The 19672-nt window shown below is 39.2% G+C and overlaps 1 protein-coding gene across 1 annotated transcript in view; it reads left to right on the plus strand.

Annotated features, from left to right (window-relative positions):
- The window catches only part of LOC133648740 (dihydropyridine-sensitive L-type skeletal muscle calcium channel subunit alpha-1-like), a 120877-nt gene extending 103293 nt beyond the window's left edge, over positions 1 to 17584 (plus strand). The window contains exons 37-42 of the mRNA XM_062045125.1: positions 6737 to 6839; positions 9848 to 9949; positions 10251 to 10381; positions 11945 to 12067; positions 12156 to 12285; positions 15669 to 17584. Coding sequence (XP_061901109.1) covers positions 6737 to 6839; positions 9848 to 9949; positions 10251 to 10381; positions 11945 to 12067; positions 12156 to 12285; positions 15669 to 15676 — 597 coding nt within the window. The 3' untranslated portion in view covers positions 15677 to 17584. The remainder of the gene's footprint in view (positions 1 to 6736; positions 6840 to 9847; positions 9950 to 10250; positions 10382 to 11944; positions 12068 to 12155; positions 12286 to 15668) is intronic.
- The last annotated feature ends 2088 nt before the right edge of the window (positions 17585 to 19672 follow it).

Here is a 19672-nt window from a genome sequence, read left to right on the forward strand (position 1 = left end):
ATATATATATATATATTGTCATGGCTGGGTCCTTGGCGTGGTTTGTTCTCCCAGAAGGCAACGGAAAATTGGCGCGTGCGAGACGTGAATTTACATACATTTTTAATTCTAACTCAAAAAAAGTACAAACAAAAGGCGCTCACAGCGGAGGTAAAAAACTTGACTATGAAAACAAAAGGCGCGCACAAAGGCGGAGAACTATAGACATTATACAAAAACTTACTTGACAAGGAACTGTGAACATGGCATGAAGAAGCATGATGAAAAAGTGTGCAGAGCATAAATGTGGCGCATGAATGTGATGTCGCCAGAAAGACCAACAGAAAATGACTGATTTAAATAGTGACATGATCAGTGAAAACAGGTGCGTGACTCAAAACGTGAAACAGGTGCATGACAGGACAGGTGAAAAACGAATGAGTTGCTATGGAAACAAACAAACAAGGAAGGGCAACCAGGAACTAAAAAGAGTCCAAAAAACAAACACATGGCCAAAACAAAAACATGATCACACAGACATGTAGAAATAGACAAACAAATTGCCAGGCCCCCCGGCCAAATTGAATACCTTCGGTGTAGAATCACATGAAAATCCCAAGTTCAATCAAGCCTTTTATTCCTCAGAATAGTGAGCTTCTACTTGCGTCATTGTGGACCAAAAATATTCTCTGTCTACACAAAAACAGATGCACACTTTTTTATGATGATAGTTTTCCCTCAAGTCAAAAGGGTCATAATTTATTGTTGATTTATTTCCCTTTGGTTCGTCAGTCCTATCTAAACCATGTGGGCCAGTTTTTTTTAATTTTTTTCTGACATTCCACCTCTAGGGGATAGATTTTTTCACGTCCCCCCCTTGCATATTATCAGGTTCTAAACAGTATTTCAATTCATTTATTAAGACTTAACACATGGACATTCAAAATCTTTTAACACTGTTTTGGTATTTTTGCCAGCCTATTCTTATATCCAGTATGTTTATAATATATAGGTTCTTAAAGTATTCATGGTAAAGCCAAGGGCTATTCATGCTTTGTGGTATTTAAAACAGATGGAAGTTAAAGGTCAGAAGTATTTTTATTTTTTTTTACCTGGCTGATGTCGGTGGAAACGTGTGTGAAAATCATTAACACATCAAAGAATCATTTGAAAAATCTCTCTTGAAACACATAGTGACTGCTGAAAGTCAAAACTGGGAAAATAATCATTTTTTAAAAATCTCTCTTGAAACACATCGAGACTGCTGAAAGTCAAAACTGGGAAAATAATCATTTGAAAAATCTCCCTTGAAACACATCGAGACTGCTGAAAGTCAAAACTGGGAAAATAATCATTTTTTAAAAATCTCTCTTGAAACACATAGTGACTGCTGAAAGTCAAAACTGGGAAAAGAATCATTTTTTAAAAATCTCTCTTGAAACACATAGTGACTGCTGAAAGTCAAAACTGGGAAAAGAATCATTTTTTAAAAATCTCTCTTGAAACACATCGAGACTGCTGAAAGTCAAAACTGGGAAAAGAATCATTTGAAAAATCTCCCTTGAAACACATCGAGACTGCTGAAAGTCAAAACTGGGAATTGGTATCAAAACTCAAATGTACCAATTTTTGGTACTTTTGTGTCTGTTTGTGTGATTTAAAAAACAACAACAACAAAATAATAATAATAATAGCAATAATAACAGTAATAATAATAATAATAATAGCTTAATAATAAAATCTAATCGTTTAAATTTAACATTGACGATGGCAACTGTTGTCTTGTTGTATTAGCATATCGTGTCTTCTTACGCTTCGGAGTCGCATATGCCAGTAAGCATTCGTTTCAGTTTGTCCTTGGTGTGTTGCCGTAGTTACGAAGTAGTCTTTGCCATTAAATTGAATGTGCCCGTCTTGTCTTTTGAGTGTTTATACTGTAGATATTGTATTTATTGCATTCCAGCTGTTTGATGTAACTGGTATCTTATTGATTGCCAAATTTGGACGTGTTGAAATCGCCATGTAAATTTGCCAATGCTAATCAATAGCATGGGTATTGTATATCTAATGTAAGTTGGCATAACGCTAGCTACCATGAATTGATTAACGTGGACCCCAACTTAAACAAGTTGAAAAAGTTATTCGGGTGTTACCATTTAGTGGTCAATTGTACAGAATATGGATTGTACTGTGCACACTATTAATAAAAGTTTGAATCAATCAATCAAAGCTTGAAAAGTGGAGCCTTACTTATCAGGCATGTTCGCTTTGTTGGCATGGGAAATTGACAACATTACTTAGAGGCAGTCTGCTACGAATACATGCATTTTTTTTACCCGCCAAGGGCTTTAACTAGTGCAGTGATGTCACAAAATATGGTAACTTTTGATTTTACGTGAATTGGTACTCGGTAAAAGTACCGAATTCAGTACCCATCCCAGTTGAAAAAGACCACTCATTCACTCAGTTCATTGTAATCTCAGAAGGACGGACTGAATAAAACTTGTATCATTTTTAGTAAAAGTCATAAATTGTGAAAAGAGCATTGAAAATGGGTGTGTATGAGTCAGAAAAGTGAATGATGTATTAAAAAGGTACATTTAGAAAGTGATGAAAAACATAAATAAACAACTGCTATATTAAGTAGGTTTAGGGAGGCCTGCAGCAATTACAGTTGCATGAATGTCTGACTAATGCTGCCTGTGTTGTACATGTGACAACAGTCTCTTTTCCCCGTCACAATCTCCCTATTCTTTCAGCTTCGGAGTGGTATTGCAAGAGGAAAGCTTTGTCTTCAATGAAAACAAAACAAGCACACAAACACATTAATCTACATAAGAAAAAAATATTGATTTATTTTTGGCAACAATTGGAAAAAACGGCACAAAGACAACACTGCACATAATCCAAAGTACACCATAATAGTTAAGCATTGTGGTGAGGCATTCATTATCCGTCAATAATATTTATTTTTACGAAATCTATAAATCATTGACAGTGGATCCTTGCTATTTGCATTCTGAGACCACGCACAAATGGCAAATAAGAAGCAAATAATGTGGACTAAAAAATTTTTTAAAAAAATGGTATTTAACACTCTAGTAAAGCTGCATCAAACAAGTTGGCTGTAGAAGTAAAACGTTCTGTTGCCACACAGGACTCAAGATCTTGCAGATGTATGTTGTACATTTTATACTTTATTATTATTGACATATGGTATAAAACAAACCAAAAAAAATAACCTAAAATAATATTTGTTTGACCAAAAAACGGCGAATATGCGGGCACATAAATGCTGAAATGTAGGGATAGAAATGCAGGGATCCCTTGCAATGGTATATTATGCCTGTTCTTAATGGGGAACTGCACTTTTTTTTTTTTTGCAAATATATTTTATTGAATTTTACAATTAAAATCACATTTAACAGTCATACTTTTCTCACGCAAACCCTTCATACAAGCACACATCCACTCATACACACTCACATGCACACTTGAGGAGAGGGAACTGCACTTTTTTAAAATGTTCCTAATGAGACAAGAATACATATGTTTTGGGGGTTTTTTTGCATTCAAAATTGTGATAACTAGCTTGCTCTAGATTCCTAGTGATGCTGTTAATGGGAACAATCCGTTATGCCTCTAAATTGCTCTAAAAATGCATCCAAAAACCGTCAACAATATCTAATTTACGTTCAGTAACCTGCATCATCAATCAATCAATCAAAGTTTATTTATATAGCCCTTAAAACCTCTAAAGGCTTAGTGGCCACATGCGTGGACAGCACCTTTTAGCTCTTATTAGCAAAATTGTGTACACTACTGAATTGGGGTCTTATGGCCGCTTACGTGGACACTTATACTGCCATCTGGTGGTGTCAGAAGAGTATAACATACAATGGAATTTGGAGGAAAAAAAAGTGTAAAAATAAGAATTAGCATGTCACTTAACATGAAGTACACGTTTGTTACTTATGGACTAAGTACATCATATCAAAAGCTGATTCTTAGTTTTTATTCTAATTAGGGTCCAATAGGCCCAAATAGCAAAGAGAAATTAAAAAAAAGCATGTAAACAAACAGCTTGGGCCTTAAGAGGTTAATCACAAGTGTCTCAAAGGGCTGCACAAGCCACAATGACGTCCTCGGCTCAGATCCCACATCAGGGCAAGAAAAATTCAACCAATGTGGGGTAAGCCGGAGTTCTTAGAATGCAGATTTCTTGCCGGGACATATGGTACAATACAATCAGCAAGACAGGATGGAGCTAGACCGTTTAGTATTTTATACGTAAGTAGTAAAACCTTAAAGCCGCATCTTAAGTAATACCCAAGCTGTAGCAACATTGTTTTTGTATAAGGGCGAACACTGACGAACTGTTTGTCGAGCGTTGTAACATATCGCCTTGCGACGACATGCTACTTTATTGGCCGTAAGGTAGCTTCTGCGCCATCGGCTGAATGGCTTTTGAGTTTGTCATGCACAACACAATGCGATAGGACACCAATCTGTACTGACTGAAAAACATGAGCAATCATATTACAGTATTTGTAAAGCATTACCCTACATTTTATGTTTTGTTTGTACACTGCTATCTCAACAGTGCATGTACTGTAGATGTATTGTCAGGTTCAAACACTAATGACATCTATTAAACAGACGAGAAGCAAGGAATCATGCAGAGACAGAGTTCAATTTGGCTTTTGATTGATTGATTGAAACTTTTATTAGTAGATTGCACAGTTCAGTACATATTCCGTACAATTGACCACTAAATGGTAACACCCGAATATGTTTTTCAACTTGTTTAAGTCGGGGTCCACGTAAATCAATTCATTGTACTCAATGGCTCAATGAGGAGACGCGTGTTTTGGGCTGTATTCTAGTTACAGATCCAAACTACGTTCTAAAAGTCCAGCCCGCGTGCTTCCTCTATTTATTTGGGAGGTCCCTGGTTACATCACTGAAGCTGTCGCTGAGGGAAGGGGGTAATCTCGACAACTCAAGTTAGACACAATATATGATTATACAAAAATGCAAATGTGTTGATGCTGGTGATATCGCCTTGTCTCTGCTCTGTCTGCGTCACGGCGGTGTTCGGCCTTGGCAGTCAGACGGCCGAGTCTGGACACAGCACTGATACGAGACGGCTGGCAATCTTTTGGACTGCCAGCTTTGCACGGATAGAAAAATACAGATAATAGCTATAGCAACGGCCCTTAAGCATAGAGTTGTGTGATAATATATACATAATTATTCTAACATGTATGAACAAGCATGACATGCTACATGTATCATGATCAATAGCGACCTACTCGTTGGATAGTTGTCCGTTCGTTTCCAGTTGATTTTGGGTCGGTGGAAAAAAGTTTCTACCACTGCAGGGTTTGTTAGCGCAAACGGTTCGCCTTCCGTTGGGCTCTCTTCATCAGAACACTGATTCTGATTCTCTCGGCTTCCTTCTGCCCCAACATTTCACCCTCTCTTCGTGCTTGATTAGCTTAAATATCATCCTCTGTATATTCAGGTTGAAAAAGATAGAGTTTTGAAAAAATGTTCATCTATTGCCAAGTCTGCCATGATTAAAATAAACAAGTGTTTGTTGCCAGAAGTAGGAACACGCATATGTTGACATAATTTTCCTGAGGGAACTCTCCTGAAGGAATCAATAAAGTACTATCTATCTATAAGTAGGAAGTGCGTTGTTATGGACAAAGAAATAAATGCGCCCAGGAAATAAGCTCCAGTAATGAAAAAAAAGACCAAAATAATGTAAATATTGTACATATTACATCCATCCATCCATCCATCCATCCATCTTCTTCCGCTTATCCGAGGTCGGGTCGCAGGGAAGCCCAGACTTTCCTCTCCCCAGCCACTTCGTCCAGCTCTTCCCGGGGGATCCCGAGGCGTTCCCAGGCCAGCCGGAAGACATAGTCTTCCCAACGTGTCCTGGGTCTTCCACGTGACCTCCTACCGGTCGGACGTGCCTTAAACACCTCCCTAGGGAGGTGTTCGGGTGGCATCCTGACCAGATGCCCGAGCCACCTCATCTGGCTCCTCTCCATGTGGAGGAGCAGCAGCTTTACTTTGAGCTCCTCCCGGATGGCAGAGCTTCTCAACCTATCTCTAAGGGAGAGCCCCGCCACCCGGCGGAGGAAACTCATTTCGGCCGCTTGTACCCGTGATCTTGTCCTTTCGGTCATAACCCAAAGCTCAGGACCATAGGTGAGGATGGGAACGTAGATCGACCAGTAAATTGAGAGTTTTGCCTTTCGGCTCAGCTCCTTCTTCACCACAACAGATCGATACAGCGTCCGAATTACTGAAGACGCCACACCGATCCGCCTGTGAATCTCACGATCCACTCTTCCCTCACTCATGAACAAGACTCCGAGGTACTTGAACTCCTCCACTTGGGGCAGGGTCTCCTCCCCAACCCGGAGATGGCACTCCACCCTTTTCCGGGCGAGAACCATGGACTCGGACTTGGAGGTGCTGATTCTCATCCCAGTCGCTTCACACTCATATTACATTTTGTTCTGAATTCTTTTATACAATATATACTTACAGCGTGTATATAAAACGTTGATAGACGGTTTTGAAGTTGTTTTAGAGGGCTTTGAAGGCATCATAGGGGACTCCCGTTAGCCGCTTCTTGCAAGTGTTTTTTGTCTTTAGAATCCTAAAAAAGGAGACTCTAAATAGTGGCATAACATTGTTTCTATGTCGGTTTTGTTTTTGTCTGTTGCTACAGAGGCTCGTCTCCATGAACATGCCTCTCAACAGTGACGGGACAGTCACCTTCAATGCCACCCTGTTTGCCCTGGTTAGAACTGCATTGAAAATAAAGACAGAAGGTTTGTGGGTTTTAATTTTTTTTTATAATTGGCAATAAACCTGGCAAATAGGTATAAGTATTAAAGTAGTTAACCCTAACTGGCGCTATGAGTATTCCCATTCCTTAACATCCTTGTCGAAACACATTTTATGTTTATCTGTTTCGGAAGGGGCGAATTTCCGAAACGACTAAAATTGGGTTAACAACTATCCAACAGTTGAAGGACAATAATGAAACTTTGTGCATTAGTCCAAAGCTCTAACAATTTTGGTTAAAATATGTATGCGGCTCTGGACAGAAATAAATGTTGTGACATTGCTGAAACTTGTAGAAACAATGCGACAGTGAATACGTGGCTAAAGGCAGTCCAATTAAATGTTAGTGTAAAGTTTTTGACCGGACCGTGTATGATTTTCTTGCTACTTTACAAACCGTATTCACTACAATGTCTTGCAAATGAATGCAGAGAGGTGCAGTTTAAAAGCACACAGAGACTGAAATAGCTAACCATATTAGCATACATTCTTACTTACTGTGTATTTATAATGTGAAGTTGCTGGGATCATGCCTTGCTGCACATACAAATTAGGTATTTAGTGTAATGCTTAGTTGTATTTATTGTGCTACAGTAACTCTTGTATGTCTTCCCCCATTCATACTAAAGTCCCTGTGTTTGTTTGTCTACTCTTTTTCATGGTGTGTCTTTGATGTTATGTGTTGACCCATTAGTATGATTGGTGTGTCATTCTCCCTCAATGCAGAACTCCTATTCATTGTTTCCTATTGCTGATGTAACAAAGAGCATTCCTTTCAATTGCCTCTGACCAGTCTTTTGTTGGCTCAAAATCGGCACATTCATAGCAACCACTCAAGGACTTCACCGTGAGTTTGCAGACATCATCAAGGAAGACGGACCCCTACCTTCAAGGGTGTCTATAAGAGGCAACCAACAGGAAGAGTTATTCTTACCACTGGGGTTGTCTTGTAGAGGGGACAAGAACCCCCCAATGTGATAAAGATGACTCAGGCCAGAGGGACTGCCTTGACGATTTGACGAGAAACCACCACAATCAAGGACACCATGTGGAGAGTGCTGACCCTGCTCATGACTTCACTGTTGCTGTTTCGCCACCTCCAGCGATGTCTCACCAGCGAGGAACCATGAAGCTGCCCTGCTACAATGGAGAGGAACCTCCAGAGATGTTCCTCACCCAAGGGCTTATGGCAGCCCAGTGCAACAGCTGATCTGCGGAAAAAACAGCAGTCCACATCGCCCTCGTGTTGGATGGAAAAGCCCTTCAGAGCCTCCTTGATCTTCAACCACCAGAGTGACATGACTGGCTGGCACTACAGGGGGCCTTGCAATAACGTTTTGGCCACTTTAACTATGCCAATGACAGCAGAAACAAGTTGCTTTACCGCCAAAGATAGATAAATGAAAGTCTGGGCGCTTACACGCTTGACCTTCAACTCCACACATGCCAAGGGTACAACATCTTCAGCAACACAGCGCAACAGGAACTGGCCCTGCACGCATTCATCTGCGGCGTCAAACCAAAGCGGCTCAAGGAACATGTCCGCCTGCATGCCCCAAAGACTCTGCTAAGCACTCTGAACAAAGCTGAACGAGGCAAACACATCTTTGGCAAGTGAAGAGGAGACCTCAATATGGGACACAGAGCTCGTTGGCACGAACGTCAACAAAAGCGACAATGATGACGACGCGATTTGCCAAATCTGCAACCCTCGTCAGCAGCCGCAAAGCAAACACAGATGAGGCGCTAGCTGTCCAAAGTCAGGACCCAGGGTGGACCACTCATCTGTGCATCAGTTGGGGACGTCTCTGCGCTGCTGACCTGTCTTCACTCAAGATTATCTCCTGCTGGCCCCACTATGGCCTGGACTCTCACACTATTATGTTAGATCCACTATGGACTGGACTCTCACAATATTATGTTAGATCCACTCGACGTCCATTGCACCGGTCGCCCTCCAAGGTTTCTCATTGTCATCCCATTGGGTTGAGTTTTTCTTGCCCTGATGTGGGATCTGTGGTTGTGGATTGTGCAGCCCTTTGAGACACTCGTGATTTAGGGCTATATAAGTCAACTTTGATTGATTGATTGATTGATTGACAGAGAGGACAGCTGAAGCTGACCGGAAGGCTTTTACCGAAGTGGAGACCCATGTTCCATCGCACGCTATTGCCCAGCTCCACCACTGAAAAGTCCCACTCTCCAGCCACGCATGGAACCACAGCTAGTTGTCTGCGTCAAGCACATGGACTCTATTTGCACTGTGACATAGACACAAGACAGTGCAAGGCGCCAGTTCTATGATCCGACCCGGCACATTGCCTCAAACCAAGGGTCCTCAACCTCCAGGGTGGAGTGGGGTTTGAATCCCCATTGTCACCAGGGCACAAGCCAAGATTAAAGGTGGAAGGTGGAAATACTCTCCCCGTGACTGTGGCTGCACAGTAGGTGGACCACAAGTTTTGGCTGGCCAACAAGCAAAAGTTGTGCATTTTTGGGATAAACATGCTGTCCAACTGGAAGGTGGTGGTGGACGTTGCTGGAGCCATGCTGCACTTGGGCTGAGAAGCTCTTACGCTGCACCGAGCTGGAAAACAAAGACAATGGCATTCCTCCATGCTCCTGCTGACGACAAAGGGGTGCTCCACGGCAAAGACCACTGCCAAGAGACAGTCCTCACCCCCGTCAGACAAACGATGTCTTGGAATTGGTGAGGAGCGACGCCTGGAAAAGCAGAAAACGGTGCCCCTGAGTGGATCAGCACTCAGAACATTCCCTTCCAAACCACCAGAAGTGCCTGTGACCAGTCTCTGGGCGGCTCAATGATGTCACAAGGAATTGACATTTTTGTGGCTTTCTTATCCATCACTTAGAGTATCCTGAAGCAAGAGAGCTGCAACATCCCAAAAAGAATGTTGTGCATGTTGACATTAGCAAGATACACAATTAGTTCCTTTGTCTCATAGACATTTGTATTATTTGTACTTTACAGGAAATTTTGAACAAGCAAATGAGGAACTTAGGGCAATTATTAAGAAGATCTGGAAGCGAACTAGTATGAAACTACTGGACCAAGTCATTCCATCCATAGGAGGTCAGTATGGGGATGGGGAAGTGGGTGGTGGGAGGTGTGCCCAACAGATATGCAATAAAGAGGGGGCTTGATAGTGTTCTTAAAGTCTTCTGGTCGAGCTATCGGTTTCTTTTTAACTTTGATTAATGTAAGTTCTATGTTGCATATTGCAGGATATTTAACACTGTATAAAATCAGGTTGTGCATTGATAAATTGTTGAGGATCAAGACCAATGCTGGTAATTGGTATTGAGATCATATTTTAGGAATTAAACATTCATAACTGTCTTTTTTTCTGTCTTATTTTTCTCTGTTTAATCAGATGATGAAGTGACAGTCGGAAAATTCTATGCAACGTTCTTAATCCAAGATTACTTTAGGAAAATGAAGAAAAGACAAGAGGAATACTATGGTTGCAGGCCTACGAAGAAAAATGCCACAAATGAGATCCAGGCAAGGAGTTTATTTATTAATGCAACTTGTTTTGCACCTGATTTGTGTGGTTTTAACCCAACAATACTAAGTCTGAACCTCGCCTGTACCCGGTTGTCGTTGGGGAAGGAGGGACTACCTAGTACTCTTGTCACAAAGGTTCACTGATCCATCCATCCATCCATTTTCAACCGCTTTTCCTTTTTTTTGGGGGTCGCGGCGGGTGCTGGAGCCTATCTCAGCTGCATTCGGGCGGAAGGCGGGGTACACCCTGGACAAGTCGCCACCTCATCGCAGGGCCAACACAGATAGACAGACAACATTCACACTCACATTCACACACTAGCGCCAATTTAGTGTTGCCAATCAACCTATCCCTAGGTGCATGTTTTTGGCGGTGGGAGGAAGCCGGAGTCCCCGGAGGGAACCCACGCAGTCACGGGGAGAACATGCAAACTCCACACAGAAAGATCCCAAGCCCGGGTTTGAACTCAGGACTTCTCAGGACCTTCGTATTGTTAGGCACATGCACTAACCCCTGTACCACCGTGACACTACTGAATACCTGCAGCAGTTTTCTTCACTTTCATAACAGTTAACTATATTTTAGTAATTAGACTGTACAGTCATTCATTCAGTTTGTAACTGTGAGCTCGAAGAAAAGAGCCAAACCGCAACTTAAAAGCCACAGAACCGTAACTGTGACCAACTGTGTATTTTCTCTGCATGCGTGGCAAAAATAAACGAATAAATTCATGAATATATTTCCAATCGAGAAAAACACCTACTGGGGCTGAAACGGCCCCCAGAACCAGTGCAAGTTTGTTGTTAAGGCTGAAACTGAATACAAAAATATAAACTTTATTGTATCAATTACAATAGTTCACACTATAGGCCTAAATCAGACCTGGGCAAATTAAGGCCTGTTAAGATTTTCAATCTGCCCCGCCGGACATTATTAATTAGTTACTATGGTCATCTAAGTCACAGCAGCTCATATGAGGCGCCAAGCAGTGTGGGTGGGTAGCGTTTCCACAGAGTGTTTCTGGAGCGCCCAGCCTGAAATGCGGGTGTCAGGGACAGACGCAGAAGGAGATTTTTACAACAAAGTTCTGAAGCTTAGTGATGTATCAGATGTATCAGATTGTAGGTGGGTTTTTGTTTACCCTTTGCGTTCATACTTGGCTGTTTGTTGCATTTTTGTTGCGTTTCGCTTGATTGTAAAATATGTCGAACGAGAGGGGGTGTGACGTTCATATGTTGTCAATATTCAGTGTTTTATCGTTCATAGTTCATGTTGTAAATCCCACATTCTGGATGTCTCATACAGTAAAAGAAAATGTAATTCCATTCCGTTGTTTAAGGCGGTCTGTCATAACGTTATTAGCATTCAATCAGACATTATCGTGAGGTTTTGTATTAGTGTTCCTAAAAATAGATATACCGGCTCCCTGACACATTTTTTTCTCTAAATTTGGCCCTCGAGTCAAAATAATTGCCCAGGCTTGGTATAGGCCTAAATGATGGTAATTGATAGATATGAACAAAACGTGCACACTCACGCCATAACTGTGCGTCTATCAGGCAGGACTTCGGAATATTGAAGAAGAGGCTGCTACAGAACTGCATCGAACCATCTCTGGAGATCTTCTGAATGAAGACGAGATAGACAGAGTAACTGATGATGCTGTGGAGGAAATCTTCAGGGTAAGGGATTTATGTGACTGTCATAATTACAAAAAAACATATGTTCATCCATATATTTCTCCATATGTCACTTTTGTGAAAACCACAGAGGCAAGGAAGTCTTTTTGGAAACCACTCCGACCCATTCGCCATGGAGAGCGATGTGGCCAGTGGCAACCAGGCTACCAGCCAGCGCCCACTGCAGATGGCAGAAGGCATCATAAACAGCAGCACTAAGGGTTTGTATGCTCCCGTCTGCCTTCTGTGATCTGACATTTTGCATTGAAAAGTGAAAATAACAACAAACAACAGCGTGGGTGTCTCCTTCAGTTAGATTCCCCACAGGCCAACACATCAATCGGTGGCTTATAAATTCTGATGGAATGGCTGGAAAAGTGTGAATGTTGTCGCTGGTGCACATCAAACAAGTGGGAGTCGGGGTGGGTTGTTGTAGAAGCTTCGAAGAGGGGTGGGGTGGGGGTTCTTGTCTCTGCATTCTGCATTCTGACAACAAACATAATAAAATAATCACTTATTGTACAATGTCTGCTCTCACTGGGATGCCGACTGATGGGATGTTCAAATCGTTGCCGTTTAGATGAAGAATTAATCATTATTAGAGATGTCCGATAATGGCTTATTTGCCGATATCCGATATTCCGATATTGTCCAACTCTTAATTACCGATTCCGATATCAACCGATACCGATATACACTACCATTCAAAAGTTTGGGGTCACATTGAAATGTCCTTATTTTTGAAGGAAAAGCACTGTACTTTTCAATGAAGATAACTTTAAACTAGTCTTAACTTTAAAGAAATACACTCTATACATTGCTAATGTGGTAAATGACTATTCTAGCTGCAAATGTCTGGTTTTTGGTGCAATATCTACATAGGTGTATAGAGGCCCATTTCCAGCAACTATCACTCCAGTGTTCTAATGGTACAATGTGTTTGCTCATTGGCTCAGAAGGCTAATTGATGATTAGAAAACCCTTGTGCAATCATGTTCACACATCTGAAAACAGTTTAGCTTGTTACAGAAGCTACAAAACTGACCTTCCTTTGAGCAGATTGAGTTTCTGGAGCATCACATTTTGGGGTCAATTAAACGCTCAAAATGGCCAGAAAAAGAGAACTTTCATCTGAAACTCGACAGTCTATTCTTGTTCTTAGAAATGAAGGCTATTCCACAAAATTGTTTGGGTGACCCCAAACTTTTGAACGGTAGTGTATACAGTCGTGGAATTAACACATTATTATGCCTAATTTTGTTGTGGTGCCCCGCTGGATGCATTAAACAATGTAACAAGGTTTTCCAAAATAAATCAACTCAAGTTATGGAAAAAAATGCCAACATGGCACTGCCATATTTATTATTGAAGTCACGAAGTGCATTATTTTTTTTAACATGCCTCAAAACAGCAGCTTGGAATTTGGGACATGCTCTCCCTGAGACCCACTACAACTATGGGAAGTACTATACTTTGACTTTCACAAAGTGCATTATTTTTTATTTTTTTTAAACATGCCTCAAAACAACAGCTACAAAAACAATGAAAGCACACAGCTTCAGTCCAGAGTATACTAGAGTCATAAAGTAAACAATAATATAGTCCTCCTTTAGCGCAAGACTGCCTGGTATACTGTACAACAGGAAATTATAAACTGGGCTCAATCTGCTATATACTAGATAGTAAATGAATAAATAAATAAAAAGTCCGCTAATAATTGAGTCAATGGGGGCTCTCTCTTCCGTCCACAAAAGCCTCTAAATAACCATTCAAAACCGCCAACAATACCCTATTTACATATTGTGACCTGAATATTAAACAAGTATTAGCGATAGTGTTATTATAAGCGCAAACGAGAAATTATTCTAGATTATAAATGGTGCCTCTCATCTGTATAACAGGAGGATTTAGCCATATATCTAGAAGTTGTTCATCTGTGACATTCAATTTATACCCGGAGATGGAGACAAAGACACGACAACCGAAGACGGTGTCTGCAGGCAGCAACTTGGCTTTTTGTTATCCCTTCGTGTGGATTATGATGAATTCTTCATCTAAACGGGAATATATTAACATCCTTTCTATCAGTTGTCATCACAGTGGGAGCAGACATCGTACAGTAAGTGATTGTTTAATTGTGTTCATATTTGGCACTTAGCAATACTGCTAATCTGGATCTGTTTAGCACACAGCTTCTAAAACGTATTGCTCAACCTCTTTGTGTCCGGGTTAAAAAATATAAGGTTCTGGATCATCATTTTTCCCAAAGTAATTGTTGTTGTCTCTCAAAGAGTCTGCATGATTTGTATTGTTGTTGGTGGGGAAGGGATCTATGGTTCACAGTTCTACATCACGGATTACGTGACTGGCTTGCTCGTTATCTCTCAAAATGGCTCAGGAATCTCCCTGAGATTGATACTATTTTGATAATATGTATTTATTCTCAAACTTTTGAAGTCTGTTGGTGTCATAAATCATATATATATGATAATAGCTCCACTCCCCTTGGAGCTATTATCCAAGTGGAGGAGTTCAAGTACCTCGGAGTCTTGCTCACGAGTGAGGGAAGAGTGGATCGTGAGGTCGACAGGCGGATCGGTGCGGCGTCTTCAGTAATGCGGACGCTGTATCGATCCGTTGTGGTGACGGAGGAGCTGAGCCGGAAGGCAAAGCTCTCAATTTACCGGTCCATCTACGTTCCCATCCTCACCTATGGTCATGAGTTTTGGGTTATGACCGAAAAGGACAAGATCACGGGTACAAGCGGCCGAAATGAGTTTCCTCCGCCGGGTGGTGGGGCTCTCCCTTAGAAATAGGGTGAGAAGCTCTGCCATCCGGGAGGAACTCAAAGTAAAGCCGCTGCTCCTCCACATGGAGAGGAGCCAGATGAGGTGGTTCGGGCATCTGGTCAGGATGCCACCCGAACGCCTCCCTAGGGAGGTGTTTCTGGGACTCCCGACTTCCTATGTCTGCCTGGGAACGCCTTGGGATCCCCGGGGAGGATCTGGACGAAATGGCTGGGGAGAGGGAGGTCTGGGCTTCCCTGCTTAGGCTGCTGCCCCCGCGACCCGACCTCGGATAAGCGGAAGAAGATGGATGGATGTTACAATTAACAATGTACCGATTTGCTGCGGAGAAGGACAAGGCACGCTTGCGAAAGCGGTGGATACATCCTTTTGGAGCAAGTGGGGAAAAACCGCACGACTGTAAAAAATTCTGTACAAAACATATCCAGGTTGTCTTTACACTGCAAAATGCAACAAAATAAAAAAAATGCCCTACACACAATCCCTTCATGGGGTGCCGCTTTTAACGTAAACAGCGGCCCCTTGTGTGTGAAATGCAAATTGCAGCACAGGGTGGGGGGAAGAGATAAAAAAAGTGATATTAAATACATCTTCAATATAAAGGCAACTTGTTTTTCCACTCTACTGCTAATTTAAGAAAAAGATGACTCGATTAGTGACGACCCAGTTAATCTTGGCCGAACTAACACGAATCATGGTGTTTTATAAATGTGCACATTTCAGTTTTCCTCCTGAAATATCCTCATTGTAACCTTAAATGTGACTTGTCTGTTCTGTGTTCCTCTCCACAAATACAGAGAAATGAACGACCTACTTCAGAACAGGAGCACTTCTTGTCTGGAGTTTTAAAAAAAACACTGAAGCAACTTGATGGCTATAAATGTCATCTCTGTGAACATCTAACACGGCCTTTGTGTGGATGCTACTGTGACAAGTATTGTACTCATTTATGGCCCGTGGAGCGTGCATTTAGTCCTTGAGACTGGGATGTTTCTATCACATTTATTTGCATAAATGCATATTTTGTCTTTTTTATGGCAAATGTGTTTTTTTTATGGTAACTTCAATAGAACATGGTTTGATGACACTATGAGAGTTGCAGCTCCATGTCAATTAATTCAACATTGTCAAGCAGGAAGAGGCTTGAAGACATGATGTTGTGTATCTGCATGCTTGGTAAGTACAATACTGACCACTGTATGCCTGTAATTATTTCTTAATGTGCCAAATTGGATTTAAAAGCTGCTTAATAACTGTGAGAGGCATATAGAGTGGTGCATCGGGATACTGGTTACCAGTTGTTTGAGACAACCGCTGTCTCTCAGGTAATTGTTATGCTTTGGGTGACAAGCATCCTCGCCGTTAGTTGGCGGTGAAAATGCCACAGTGAACCCAGTAAGATCCGCCCAAAACATCTGGTTGAGTTATTTTGCCAACTGACAACAATTACATGACCTCCATTAAAAATAGCCATTTTTATGGGTTTTTATGTCTCTTGTTTGTGGTTTTTCGCCATTTGCGGGTGTATTAAAAAGTACTAAACTGAAAAAATATGCAATATTTTCCCCAAACAATATATTTCAAAGTGGAATATTTGATGTGAAACAATAGGAGCCTTCAATGGGTCAATCATTTATAACAACATTGATTTTGACTCATTGTTCATTTTTTGAGCTATGGCAGTTAAAAAAAAAAAAATTCTCAGGGACCCAAAAGGGCCCCAAACCTAAAAGTGTAAAGAATAAGTCATACATCATTTTATATATATATATTGTTTTTCATTTTTACCTTCAGCACCTAAATGCATAGATAAACTGTAGATCTATAAGTGTTTTTATTATTGTATTTTTTTAATGTTTTTTGTTTGTTTGTTTTATTCCCTTTTTGTTGAAGCTTGTAATGTAAACGTAAGTTAATATATTGTAGAAATGATCCGAATTAGCCAAAAAAAATTAATAATTTCTTCTTTCATTCATTTCAGGCATTTTCTTATTTTATTTGATAAAAAAAATCCCCTGATAAGTTGAGTTATTTTGCCAACTGACAGACTGACAACAATTACATGACCTCCATTAAAAATAGCCATTTTTATGGGTTTGTATATCTCTTTGTGAAAAAATATGCAATATTTCCCCCAAACAATATATTTCAAAGTGGAATATTTGATGTGAAACAATAGGAGCCTTCAATGGGTCAATCATTTATAACAACATTGATTTTGACTCAGTTAATTTTTTGAGCAATGGCAGTTTAAAAAAACAACAAAAACACTACAATTCTCAGGGATCCAAAAGGGCCCCAAACCTAAAAGTGTAAAGAATAAGTCATACATAATTGTATTGATTTTTATTTTTTCATTTTTACTTTCAGCGCCTAGCCTAAATGTATCGATAAACTTCAGATATATAAGTGTTTTTATTATTGTATTTTTTAAATGTTTTTTGTTTGTTTTATTCCCTTTTCGTTGAAGCTTGTAATGTAAACGTAAGTTAATATATTGTAGAAATGATCTGATTTAGAAAAAATATGTAATAATTTGTTCTTTCATTCATTTCAGGAATTTTCTTATTTTATTTGATAAAAATCCCCTGATAAGTTGAGTTATGTTGCCAACTGACAGACTGACAACAATTAAATGACCTCCATTAAAAATAGCCATTTTTATGAGTTTTTATGTCTCTTGTTTTTTGTTTGTTTGCTTTATTCACTTTTTGTTGAAGCTTGTAATATAAACGTAAGTTCATATATTGTAGAAATTATCCGAAATAGCAAAAAAAATAATAATAATTTGTTCTTTCATTAATTTCAGGCATTTTCTTATTTTATTTGATAAAAATCCCCTGATAAATTGAGTTATTTTGCCAACTGACAGACTGACAACAATTACATGACCTCCATTAAAAATGGCCATTTTTTTATGGGTTTTTATGTCTCTTGTTTGTGGTTTTTCGCCATTTGCGGGTGTATTGAAAAGTACTAAACTGAAAAAATATGCAATATTTTCCCCAAACAATATGTTTCATAGTGGAATATTTGATGGGTCAATCATTTATAACAACATTGATTTTGACTCATTGTTAATTTTTTGAGCAATGGCTGTTAAAAAAATACAAAAACACTAAAATTCTCAGGGACCCAAAAGGGCCCCAAACCTAAAAGTGTAAAGAATAAGTCATACATAATTTTATAGTTTTTTTTTTTTTTTCATTTTTACTTTCAGCGCCTAAATGTATAAATAAGCTTCAGATCTATACGTGTTTTTATTATTGTAGTTTTTATACGTTTTTTGTTTGTTTGTTCTATTCCCTTTTTGTTTAAGCTTTTAATGTAAACGTAAGTTAATATATTGTAGAAATGATCCCAATTAGCAAAAAAAATGTATAATTTGTTCTTTCATTAATTTCAGGCATTTTCTTATTTTATTTGATAAAAATCCCCTGATAAGTTGAGTTATTTTGCCAACTGACAGACTGACAACAATTACATGACCTCCATTAAAAATGGCCATTTTTTTATGGGTTTTTATGTCTCTTGTTTGTGGTTTTTCGCCATTTGCGGGTGTATTGAAAAGTACTAAACTGAAAAAATATGCAATATTTTCCCCAAACAATATGTTTCATAGTGGAATATTTGATGGGTCAATCATTTATAACAACATTGATTTTGACTCATTGTTAATTTTTTGAGCAATGGCTGTTAAAAAAATACAAAAACACTAAAATTCTCAGGGACCCAAAAGGGCCCCAAACCTAAAAGTGTAAAGAATAAGTCATACATAATTTTATAGTTTTTTTTTTTTTTCATTTTTACTTTCAGCGCCTAAATGTATAAATAAGCTTCAGATCTATACGTGTTTTTATTATTGTAGTTTTTATACGTTTTTTGTTTGTTTGTTCTATTCCCTTTTTGTTTAAGCTTTTAATGTAAACGTAAGTTAATATATTGTAGAAATGATCCCAATTAGCAAAAAAAATGTATAATTTGTTCTTTCATTAATTTCAGGCATTTTCTTATTTTATTTGATAAAAATCCCCTGATAAGTTGAGTTATTTTGCCAACTGACAGACTGACAACAATTACATGACCTCCATTAAAAATGGCCATTTTTTTATGGGTTTTTATGTCTCTTGTTTGTGGTTTTTCGCCATTTGCGGGTGTATTGAAAAGTACTAAACTGAAAAAATATGCAATATTTTCCCCAAACAATATGTTTCATAGTGGAATATTTGATGGGTCAATCATTTATAACAACATTGATTTTGACTCATTGTTAATTTTTTGAGCAATGGCTGTTAAAAAAATACAAAAACACTAAAATTCTCAGGGACCCAAAAGGGCCCCAAACCTAAAAGTGTAAAGAATAAGTCATACATAATTTTATAGTTTTTTTTTTTTTTCATTTTTACTTTCAGCGCCTAAATGTATAAATAAGCTTCAGATCTATACGTGTTTTTATTATTGTAGTTTTTATACGTTTTTTGTTTGTTTGTTCTATTCCCTTTTTGTTGAAGCTTGTAATGTAAACGTAAGTTAATATATTGTAGAAATGATCCCAATTAGCAAAAAAAATTTATAATTTGTTCTTTCATTCATTTCAGGCATTTTCTTATTTTAATTGATAAAAATCCCCTGATAAGTTGAGTTATTTTGCCAACTGACAGACTGACAAAAATTACATGACCTCCATTAAAAATAGCCATTTTTATGGGTTTTTAATGTCTCTTGTTTGTGGTTTTTCGCCATTTGCGGGTGTATTGAAAAGTACTAAACTGAAAAAATATGCAATATTTCCCCCAAAAAA

This window comes from Entelurus aequoreus, linkage group LG01 (assembly GCF_033978785.1).
Source record: "Entelurus aequoreus isolate RoL-2023_Sb linkage group LG01, RoL_Eaeq_v1.1, whole genome shotgun sequence".
Taxonomy (NCBI): Eukaryota; Metazoa; Chordata; class Actinopteri; order Syngnathiformes; family Syngnathidae; genus Entelurus; species Entelurus aequoreus.